At 35.1% G+C, this 12,251-nt stretch overlaps 1 protein-coding gene across 6 annotated transcripts in view; it reads left to right on the forward strand.

Moving 5' to 3' along the window:
• Positions 1-12,251, forward strand: part of LOC121297203 (general vesicular transport factor p115-like) — a 29,491-nt gene that overhangs the window by 6,237 nt on the left and 11,003 nt on the right. Inside the window, exons 5-16 of one of the 6 annotated variants that reach the window (XM_041223345.1) lie at positions 475-486; positions 1,243-1,290; positions 1,819-1,919; positions 2,626-2,728; positions 3,121-3,176; positions 3,330-3,450; positions 3,897-4,075; positions 4,313-4,453; positions 6,698-6,786; positions 7,170-7,324; positions 7,745-7,950; positions 9,744-9,764. In XM_041223345.1, the coding sequence (XP_041079279.1) occupies positions 475-486; positions 1,243-1,290; positions 1,819-1,919; positions 2,626-2,728; positions 3,121-3,176; positions 3,330-3,450; positions 3,897-4,075; positions 4,313-4,453; positions 6,698-6,786; positions 7,170-7,324; positions 7,745-7,950; positions 9,744-9,764 (1,232 nt within the window). The remainder of the gene's footprint in view (positions 1-474; positions 487-1,242; positions 1,291-1,818; positions 1,920-2,625; positions 2,729-3,120; positions 3,177-3,329; positions 3,451-3,896; positions 4,076-4,312; positions 4,454-6,697; positions 6,787-7,169; positions 7,325-7,744; positions 7,951-9,743; positions 9,765-12,251) is intronic. The other 5 variants (XM_041223362.1, XM_041223368.1, XM_041223353.1 and 2 more) reach the window with 5 other exon arrangements.

Here is a 12,251-nt window from a genome sequence, read left to right on the forward strand (position 1 = left end):
TTAAAATAATAATAAAAATTGTTTTAAAAAGACAACATTCCCATTGGGTATATTATTGATTTAAGTATTATGCAGAATAGCCGCTTAAATGTGCATGGATAATCTACTGATTAATCAACTAATGCCCACAAATTAACCGATCAAAATTTGTAATCGAGTGACAGCCCTATAATTGATGCTAACTGATCCCCCTTGTATCAAGTATTGCACATCTAATGTGTGCCGTTAAACCCTGTGATCAATAAACCACCCTAAAACTGTCCTAGAACCACTAGAAGACTTTTACAAATGAAAAAAAAAAAAAATTGATTTATTGAGACTTTAATCTTTACAGTAGGTTACAATATATAATAATTAACAGGTTAACAGGTTTAGTGCTAAAAGCTACTAAACCTGTTAACCCACTGAAATTGATTTGTTCTTTATGACCAATTATGCTCTGCTCTTTCTTCTCTTCCATGTATAATTTTGCAGATGAATCTGAAGGTAAAACATTTAATTGTGCATGATGCTTTATAACCACAGTTTCTTGTCTAGTTGCACTTAAAAAAATAAATAAATAAATAAAAAAATAAAATTACAAACACCTGTCATACATTAATATATGGGGAGAGTACTTTTCAGTTTGTCACTTGCATTTTTTTTGGCTAAGCATGTTTTCCTCTACCTGTTAGTCTGTGTCTTTGTGACTGTTATGGGCACCTTTTTATGTATTACATCCACTTAGAATTGTAAGTGTCCTCTTTTAATATGGATATACACTTTTATTTTTATTTTTTACCAGAAAGTATTTACTTATTCAATAAGTCGTAGCAAACCTGTAGTGATAATTCAATATTTATTTCTTTAAAACGTACGGCTTTTCAGGAAGATTTGCCCTTTATCAGATTGGGAGTAAGGTAGTGTGGTAATGTATGCTTAAAAAATAATAAACTAGCATGCATGCCTCTACACACTTTACTTTTTCCAATAGATTAGGGTAACACAAGTTTTGCTTTTTTAAAGTAATATTATTTCAATTGAGATTTTGAAAATGTCCTTTGTTCGGACTGACATTCAAGGGTATTTGGAAACTGAACTCTCTTCTTTAGTGCTGAAAGACCCAGTTTTATTGTGACTGGGTTTAGCAGTTTCAGCATGATTCGGGTGTCACCAACACGGAGTCCAGTTGTTTTTATGCAAAGTCAGTCTTGGATCAGAAGAGATCCATCCTGGACTGAACATCCTTCTTTATCCTGACAGATAGTGGACCTTCCAGCTCTGGAAAGCAAAGCAGTAAACCTGCACATGGTCAGTAGATTGAAAGAGGGTTTCAGTCTCCAGTCCTCGCCACCTGTTAACTCCAAAAGAAAAAACAAAAACAAATTAACACTACTTTTTAAATCTGATATAGGCTGGCAGATTAAAAACCAAAGACATTTGCACTGAGTGCTCTGGTTGTTATTTTGCCTCAGCTGGCTTTTCTTTGATTGAAAACATTAACTTACAAAACCGATGAAAACGTTAATTTTTTTTTTAATGAAATCTAACAGATGTTTTGTTTACATTAAAACAAATGTATACACACAGTGAAGAGTTACTGTCAGTTCTGTCAGGCACATTCTAAATTCTTTATTTTCATTTGAAAGCATGCTTGTGTACAAAACTAATCACCATTTATAATGCGGTGCAGACTGTTTTCAGCTGTTCGTTCTGCTTACAAACTAACCCTTTCTATTTTTGGTTGACATTCTGTTGTTTTTAAGTTGTCAAACACTTTTTGAGTATGCTTATTGATTACTTCAGGTTTGTAATGACTCTTTGCTGTCTTTTTTCCAGATGAGAATGGACAGAAGCAAGCTGATGACCTAGGTTGTCAGTTTACAGGGATTTTTATTAAAGAACAAGAAAATGTGACCCTCCTGTTGAGTCTTTTAGAGGTGAGTCTTAATACCTGCCATTCATTGTTATGCAGTTCTGGCAGAACCCACAGATAATCTTCATATACATTTTACAAATCACGCCACTAGCAGGCACTTCAGTTTTTTGGCTCGCGCTACATTTATTTATTTATTTTTTGTTATGCCATCCTGTCGTTCTAGCATCCATGACACACACACAGTGTAAATCTAACTTCAGCCTGATTCTTTAAACTTTTCCTGAGGGACATACTGAGTCAATTTCTTTACCAATTTTGTTTTAGTATACACAGCATTAACCGTTTTCTAGAAGATAATATTCGGGTGAGACTTAAAACTGAGGACCTATTGTAAGTGACTTTGCAACTGCTGCTGATGCGGCGGTTCATAGTTCACCCCCAGTCTCTGTAAGTCGCTATGGATAAAAGCATCTGCTAAATGACGCATTAATGTAAACAAACCAACGTTTTAGGCAGATGCTGATATTTTATTTTTTAGTAGTAGCAGCACAGATGTTTTTGGTGGTGCCATTTAAAGAGAAGTTCAACACAAAATCATTGATTCATTAAAAGGGACCTGATTCTGTAGCAAAGAAACTAATGTGAGGTGCCATGGCATTGCATCCGATATTTTAAAACAGTCTATCAACCCACCCTAAAGAATTTGGAGATTTACTTCCATCCTGAAGTAAGAATACACATTCACAAAGTGAACATTTTCATTTCAGGAGTTCGATTTCCATGTCCGTTGGCCAGGAGTGAAACTTCTGACAGCCCTCTTAAAGAACCAATGCTCTCAGGTCCAGGCAGTCATTCTTGTGAGCCCAATGGGTAATTAATAAACCTAATGTAAAACAGGGCATTTGGCACGCAGTCATTTGTCTTGCCTCAATTTTGTTAATTGTTTTCAAACACTGTCATTACAAACATTACAATGAGGCACTGCAGAAGCACAAAGGTTATGAAATGCTATTTTGCATGTCAGTTATGTAACCAAGTGTGATATGCTTTGATGGGGAAAAACAAAATTAAAAACAAATAATTGGAATGCTCTAGATTTTGAGATATCTTTTCTTTTAACTTTTAGTTATTTTAGTATGGAAATAACAAGCTATCCCTGACAGTACATTCCATAGTCACTTAATTGTAGCAATAAATGCCTTTATTAAATACCATGTTGCTGCTGGAACTTTACCCATTCATGGATCTACGTTCTCTTCCAGGTGTGTCGAGGTTGATGGATTTGTTAGCAGACTCCAGAGAAGTTATCCGTAATGATGTAAGTGTTTATAAAACAGTTCAAAGTGCTGAAAAAATCTGAATGAAGTTTAACAAATACCTAATTCAAGTTTAGTAACATTTTGCTACAATAACGTTTAATTAAGAAAACAATAAATAATTGCACAGGCTACTTGTTTTTTCTTCTCCCCAGGGTCTGCTATTGTTGCAGCATCTGACTAAAGGCAATGCAGCCATTCAGAAAATAGTAGCTTTTGAAAATGCATTTGAGCGACTGCTAGATATCGTTACAGAAGAAGGGAATAGTGATGGAGGTGAGCAGACCTTGATGAGACAGAGGCGTTTATCAGTGATTCATCCCAGTGATAAGAAAACAAAACCTTGAAACTCCAAACTGATAATCCATGAGGTTAATTAAAAGCTCCTTCCTGTACCTTAGTTATTTCTTGCTACTCTGACAGTGGTAGGAAACCTTGGCTCTCCCAGTCCACTCCATTGCAGGACTTAAATGTAACCATTTCTTTAAATGTTGAAATGGCCATGCTGAATATAAATTAAAACTTGAATGGCCTGGTTTGATCAAAAACGAGCTAAGGTTGCCAACTCTGGCTATAGAACTATTTTGATATGATATTTTAAGAGGTGTCTTGCACTTTGCCCCAGGGGACCAATATCGAGTTAATATTATATGTTATTTCGAGAGTAATTAAGTAAATTTAATGTAAGTTAAGTTCCAGGGTTTTTTTTTTTGTCTATATAGGCATTGTCGTTGAGGACTGTCTTCTACTGTTGTTGAATCTGTTGAAGAACAACAGTTCTAATCAGAACTTCTTCAAGGAGGGCTCCTACATACAGCGCATGAAGCCCTGGTTTGAAGTAGGAGATGAAAACTCTGGCTGGTCGGCACAGAAAGTAACCAATCTCCATCTGATGTTGCAGGTAAAAGATTGATTGACTTTTGTGGATGATACATAACACTGCATCTTTTTCCTCTGAATTGTGAAGTAATTATTAAAAAAAAAAAAAAAAAAAAAAAAAAAAACTTAAAGAAATTTTAATTAAACCCTATAAACACATTTAAAAATAAAACATGAATAAATACAGGCAGGCAACTTAGTGTCTTACGATAAAGATGCACAACAACTTGCATCGCTGTGTCTTTTTTTTTTTTTTAAGCTTGTTCGAGTGATGGTTTCTCCCGTTAACCCGCCTGGTGCTACAAGCAGCTGTCAGAAGTCGATGTACCATTGCGGCCTTTTGCAGCAGCTTTGTGGCATTCTGATGGCCACTGGTGTACCAGCTGACATTCTTACTGAGGTAGGAGGGTTTTATTTATTATTGTCTGCTGATATATATTTACATTAGTTCAGGTCCCAAACTTAGTGCAGTCAACATGCCCGTGCTTTTATTTTGGACTGTGAGCTAAACACTTCACTGTGCCTTTTCTTCATTGCTTGGGCCATGGAAAGCTGACAAATTGATTGGTGAATAATATCTGGAGTAGAAATAAGGAAAATATGATCATAATTAAGTGAATAAGTTTATTGGCAAGACTAATCTCTTTTGTATTTTTAGGTACTCCTAATTATTTTATTAGTAGTATTCTTTATCAACTCCTTCAGCCCGGCAACATGGGTTTAGAGTGCCAGCGTTGCTGCCAATACCATTTCAATGGGCTTCCCGGTTAAACATTCTAATTGTGTAGAGCAATGCAGAACTCATCCTATTTACCTCAGTATATCTAAAGAAGCATTTACACTACAGAAAAACCATGAACAGAACAGTTCTGAGCACAGATCGCGCTTTCCATTCTTGCCTAAAGTGGATAAATCCCCAACTAACTTAAGTAAAGCTGGTATGTTTTTTATATTAAGGGCTGTACACACGATCATCCCTCGTTTATCATTGAAACCTTTAGAAACATAAAGTACACCAGTAGAGAAGTGGCTCAGCTTAAGATACAATGTTAAAGTATCTCAGTTTTTTAAACAACCGTGAAGTTTTCTTTCAATTTGAAACCAGAGGTAACTTTATTGTACCATACATATATTAAAATAGGGATAAAATTGGTACAAAATAGTTTTTAATTGAAACATAGGTAAAAATTGGGGGAATAAATCTCAGGAAAAAACACTACATGTGGAATATGATAAGTTTCTGATTAATATCCCTGGCATGTATTATGAAACAGAATCTGTGCAAGTCGAAGCTACATTTTCCCAAGTTAGCTGGTAATTTGGGCAATCGCTGTGCTGTTGGAAATAGTATCTACAGAAGGTATGAACATGATTCAGCACAAACAAGCCAGGTTTATTTGCCTTGAAGTCACCAATACATCCCTCAATGCAATAAACCTTGGCTGTCCAGCAAAACACAGCGCTCTGACAAACGTATTAACACAGTCATTCTGCATTTTTTTTAATTAAAGCACATGTAAAAGCAGGATAAATGTATTGATTGTCTCTCAGTTCACTTTCTTGTTTTAGTTTAATGTGTTGCTTACCTTTTTCAGTATGTTCTTTTATTGTCAGCGCAAACGTGTACCTCAGTGCAGCAGTATATGCAGCTTCTGCCTCATCTAACCCACTCCTGCTATTTTTGGTTTTTGCATACTTCGAAACATTTGTTTTCTTTTGAATATTCATAAATTCATGCACTTAAAATATTGTATTTTCGTGTATTTCAATTTATTTTTTGATCAAGATTGTAGTTGCTACACCCAGCAATTGCCACAATAATTGGACTTTGCTTGGCCAACATAATCAGGTGATTAATATGTTTGTGAAGTGTCAGAGAACCACGTTTTGAATGTTATTTGATCATCTGACATCTAAACGTCTGCTATATCCTAGGATATACAGCAAGAAATCCTGTAATTTTTCGGGTACAATTCGTAATAAACCGGAAACACAGAACACTACTTATAGTACACAGAAAGTCAAAATCACATTCTTGGTATATGCTATAAATAATGAAAGTAATTCTGGAGGTCGTTTTCAATATTTTCAGACATGTATACAGAACGGACTGAAATCAAAATGTCTACCTAGTGCAGTGAGACGGCTTGTTTAGGATGATGCCAGATTTATCCACTTGTTGTTAGAAAAATTATAATTCATGACCATAATCAAAATGAATTAATCAGGTTATAGATATAAGGTTTAATTTTTTAATTTCCAAAATATTTTATTTTATTTCCAAAAAATAAAACAAAAATAAAAAACCTTATGTAATACTTTAGTATTTCTTTTGTTTTTCTAGTGTGTGGTCTTTGTAGTCTAGTTATACATGGTGCAATAAAGTGTATTTTTTATTTCTTTATTTTACATTTTGCCCTTGAGAAACGGCACAAATGTGCAGAAACCTGTAGGCGTCCTTCAGGACGAATGTCACTGCTCAGAGGATGCCTCACAGCAGTATCTGGGGCAACGGAGTGAATGAGTTAATGGTATATATTCAATGTTTATTCTAGACTTACTGGCAAATATTATCTGTAGTGAAGGGGAATCTTTTAACACACAACATTTTTCCACTAGACCATTAAAATCTTTTCCCTTGCAGACAATTAACACTGTGTCTGAGGTCATCCGAGGCTCCCAGGTGAACCAGGACTACTTTGCTTCAGTAAACGCTCCTTCCAACCCCCCACGGTGAGGCATTGCTTTCTGTGTTTGGAAATAAAACAGTGCAGTGTGTCATTCGTTTACAAACAAATGTATATTCGCACACTCATGTGCACCAGACAGAAGCTACTATGTTAATCCAGTGCTTCATTTCTATAATGTCAGGTATAACTAGGATGGTTTGCTTATTCTTTTAAAAAACATTATATCCTGTAATGTAATTATATCCTTTCTTTTTGAAATTCCATATTTTAAACAAGGCCATAGTCGCAATGGGTTTATTCCCATTTAGAGAATTAATAAATGTTTTGACCCATTTTTATTATTGTTTCTGTAAAATAACCAATTGATACCCCAGTATTAGACAAAGTGATCAATCAATTGTTTGAACTTTTTTTTTTTTTTAACAGACCTGCCATAGTAGTTCTGTTAATGTCCATGGTGAATGAAAAACAACCGTTTGTTCTGCGCTGTGCTGTTCTCTACTGCTTCCAGTGCTTCTTGTACAAGAATCAGAAGGGACAAGGAGAGATTGTTGCAACTCTACTGCCATCAACTATAGATGGTAGGTAACTGCTTTGAAAAATGTTAACAGTCAGTCCTTTTATTTTACAAGTCTATTGTCCATCTCATTATCAGTTTATATAAAGTAGTTTATTAAGCAGTCTTGGGGAAAAAAAAAAAAAAAAAAACAACTAAAGCAAATGGGGTTACTACCAATTATTAATTAAAATGCTCGGGCCCCTGGAAGTGGAACATCGTTAGATTCGTCTGGGTCCACTGCCCTTCACCTTAACGCTATAGTATGATAACCACCTACCTAATATCACCAAAATCTGCATCTTCATACTCTTGCCATATGTTTAAAGTCCATTATTAGATTTTAATCTTTCTAATCTTTTAAACTGCGGCAGTTAAATAAATTATTGGAGTGTGCTATCAAATTAAAAACTGAGCTTTTACCTTTTTGAAATTTGTTTTAAAGCCAACTCCATATCTGCGGGCCAGCTGCTGTGTGGTGGTCTGTTTTCCACCGACTCGGTGTCTAACTGGTGTGCGGCTGTAGCTCTGGCCCATGCTCTGCAGGACAACCTGACACAGAAAGAACAGCTGCTGAGGGTACAGCTAGCAACAAGCCTGGGCAACCCTCCAGTCTCCCTGCTGCAGCAGTGTACCAACATTCTCTCGCAGGTATGTGACTGAAAAAGCATAACTTTGACCTAAATATAAACACATACAAACAGAACTCTTTCAATGAAACGAAGTTGATAGATGAAATGGTAGCTGTATCAGTTCAGAGGATCGACAAAGAGAAGGAGAGGTGATACATTTTATTGGACTAGCTAAACCATAATTAATCATAAGCTTTCAAGACCTCAAAGGTCTCTTCATCAGGTGAAAGTAGGAAAGAGAGATTGATGTTTTAATGAAATTAAATGAATTATATTTGCAGGCAGTTAAGTTGCATTTCTGCCTTTGCCCGACTTGCTGGGTTTAAACCTGTATTTCACGCATAACAGTGGGCCCTACTTACAAGTAAACACCTGCTTTTACTCAGTTTTTACAGTCTCCAATTCCTTCCAGGAAATGAGGGTGTAGAAATCTACGACCATGTGTTTTCAAAAATGTGCCCTTGAGTTTCACGTGAAGGAGTAGCCCATGTGTGCAAATGTGTGTATGCTACATATGGCATAAGTTCCTACAGTATATATTAATGTATGTTAATTAGTGCATGTCTAGCTGCTTTCACATGTGGGCATTTAATACTTTGAAACCAAAACTTGGGTTTGGGTGGGAGGGGATGGACATTTTAATCCATGCAAAATGTGTAACACACGCAAAAGCTGAATTATCTATGAAGTGTGTCAAATAAAAAGTTGGTTAACAAAAAGCATTTTCGCTATAGTGAGCTAATTCTTGGCAGACTGCAAATGTTGAGCCAGCAGCATTTTGTTAAATTATCATTGCTATAACTTGCATTCTGATCCTAATGTCTGCCTTTCTGCCTTAAGGCTGAATGTGGCTTTTAATTCTAGCACAGCAGCCACCCAAAGTCATTAATCTCTTACCAAAACAGTTATTATAGTTTGAGCTCCAGCTTTAGCAACCTGGCATCCAATGGGAGAAGCCAGCGCCATCAGTGATGCCTTTTCTACCCGTCTGTTCTCTAGTGCCTCAGCTGTATGTGGTTTCAGTGCTTGTTTGTTAGCTGTTCAGCCAGGAAGAGATCCACTGAGTTGTAATACCTTGTTTCGACACGTATCCATGGGCAAAATAGGTGACTCATTTTTTAAATATAATTTAGACCACTGTCCATTGCATATTCACGTCATGACAGATTTTAAAAACTATTTTACAACCTAGTTCTATTTCTTTAACTGTAAATGTTATTTAGAATTTTTTTTTTTAATAGTCTTTAATGCAAAAACCACACCACATATGTTTATCATAACACATTCGTAAAGAATGTAGTCCTCTGCAATTGAACCTTGTTCAGAACAGTGATTTAAAATATAGTAAGAACCATGTTAAAGCTTTACAGATGCAATATGAAAAAGGGGTTTACAAGATTTTTACCCTGAAACATGCATTTATTGTGTTTAAAGGGGGGGGGGGTCAGGCAGAGCAGACTGCAGTATTACCTAGATCCAGAATATGACTACAGCACAAAGTTGAGTTGTATTTTTCATCATATTTCATGGAAACTTTTTTTCACATCTGCCATTTGCAGACTTAGACATCATGACTACACATCAATGTTGAAGCATCAGTAGTAGATTGTCCAATGTAGTATACCAAACTGGATATGAATAAAAAGGAAACACGATATTGAATATGTTAAAGATTATTTTTTTATACTTGCTGACTTTTGCATGAGCTCAAATTAGTTGACAAATAGCAATGAATAAATACAATTAAATTCAAATGAAATAAATCAATGAAACGCATTGTGAATTTCAAACTTTTTACTATATGATTTACAGGGGGATAAGATTGACCGGAGGGTAAGTAATTGTTTGGACAGCACAGTGAACGTTCGCTTGCCATCAGCCCACTGCTTTCTTTGTTTTTGTTTTGGTTCTGGCTTCTTTGTTGTTTTGTGCGTCCACTGATTTCATTCATTGTGTTTTTTTTTTTTTTTTTACCAGTAGTTGGTTTCAACTCTAACCTGATCTGCTCTGTGGGCTTATCTTCAAGGGGATAAGGCAAACTTGGTTCAATCCTTACACATTGGCACATTGGGTAGTGGGAGAGGAATCTGAATGCTCAATGGTATTTTCCTGCTTGCCATCGGGTGGCACTGTGTTATTATAAAACGTTTTCCTTTATAAATCTATGGCAAAAGAGGAAAAAAAGCTTTAACTCATATACGGTTAGCACTCATGTATTCCGACCCTGGTGACGGTTGAACGAGTGTGACGCATATCTGATTATTTAATTTTGGCCCGTTCCAACCCTTGTCTATTTTTTCTGTTTTTTCAAGATACATTGTCAAAAATACATGACTGAAAGGTCTTTGTTTTAAAATAAGAAGGCTTCCGTTTGGATGTACTGTAGTTGGTTTTGTTGGTACAATACTATGCTTTCAACAGAAATATTTTAATTCAGAACGATGATTTGAAAATATCACTTGCCAAAACAGATGACACGTGTACTGTAATACAGTACATACTTTTAAATCTGGTATGTATTGTAGCAGTATGTAATATTCTGATTTAACAACGCATCAGCAAAATTTAAATCTAAATGTTATCCATGTGTCAAATGTAAAAGGCAATGCATTTAGCAAAAGATTAATTTTATTTTTTTAAGTTTCCAGAATTAGCAATATCTGAAGTCAGTATTCAAAATCGCAGATTATAGTGCTCGATAAGGTCCTGATGTGACAGTTCACTTGCAAATGAAAATGCACAAAAGCAATTAAAAAATCAGATTTAAAAAAAAAAAAAAAAAGCGTCACAATATCCAACACTGTTTAATGATAAACTTTTTTACATTACCGTAGCTTGTCTCGTTCGCTTTGTTTTTGCTTCATTTTCGTCATGTGAAATTGGAGGAAGCACTTAACTGCACAGTAAAGGCAGACTGATTTGGCATGCGAGAAAAAACAAACAAACAAAAAAATAATTAAATGCGGGCCGTGATGGATAGACAAATAAATTGTAACATTGAAGAGATGGGCTTTGTATCAGAAAACTGGTGGTTTGCATGTACACTGACTATGCACGTAAGTTTTGTTTTTTTATATATATATATATATATATATATATATATATATATATATATATATATATATATATATATATATATATATATATATATATAATGGGGATTAGATTTGTTTCTTAATATAAGGACGGTAAAACGCAATTGACGTGTATCTGAGTGTCGTATATCCGAGTGCTGACTGTATGCTCCTGTGTTTCCCATTGTTTTATTGCTTTGATCGAGTCCTGTTTTCGTATATAAATTCAGAAGTTGAACACCAAGGTTAAACCATTAAAACATTGTGGAATATATGTTTAGCTTCATATTTTAGTTTCATTTATATTCCATGGGCTTAGCATAATTAAAAGAGAAGTATACGGCTTTATTTGAAAAACTTTTATCGCAGTAAGCCTGTTTTATTTTAAGCATTACAGGACATTTGGACTGTTTTACATTCTATGAACTGACCTCCGTACTGCTGGAGCAGATGATATTGGTGTGTTTGTGGATGGGCTGACAACCAGTCTTTCAGTCTTTGGTGCCTATAATCTTTGTACCAAACAGATTAATTGTCATCTAAAATACTTTTGAAATAACCAACACTTCTCTTTTAATAACATTTATGGGCCTGGCCATGTCCCTCTGAGGTGGCTGGCTGGAAACAGCTTTGCAACAGTGATGCATGAGAACATTTTCTTACAAATAATCTTACTTCAGATCAGAAATATTGCCGTTTAGCACAAAAAAAAAGTGGGCATGGATATGAAATGAAAACTGGTCCTGTGTTTTTTATTTTTTATTATTTCAGTAAAAATTAATTGATAGTGATTTACCTTTGATGTTGTTGATGTGATTGATGTTGTTTTTTATTAACATTACAGATATATTCTTTCAAATAATGAGGGAGGTTGTGTGTTAAGATTGTGATATATTATATACAATACTTATTATACTTTTGTACATCTCACTGAAGAAAAGTTATTTGCAATCGTCATCGAATGCAATTATAAATGTTACCAAAATGTTACCTTAATCTAACTGTCTGATTTCTACACTGATTAAACTACCTGGGCTGACGAAACAGCATTAATAGGGGATTGTGGCAAAGTGGTTAACTGTTCAGGTGCAGGAATGCAGCAGTGATTAATGAACAGACAGACAACAGTAATCCAGGTGCCATGTTATTTTATTTTTTAAATCCAATTTTCTGATGACACACAAACACAGTCAATAATAATGGGGAGAAGCAATACAGTGGCATGTATTGCTTTATTGTAATCCAC

Source organism: Polyodon spathula, chromosome 2 (genome assembly GCF_017654505.1).
Source record: "Polyodon spathula isolate WHYD16114869_AA chromosome 2, ASM1765450v1, whole genome shotgun sequence".
Taxonomy (NCBI): Eukaryota; Metazoa; Chordata; class Actinopteri; order Acipenseriformes; family Polyodontidae; genus Polyodon; species Polyodon spathula.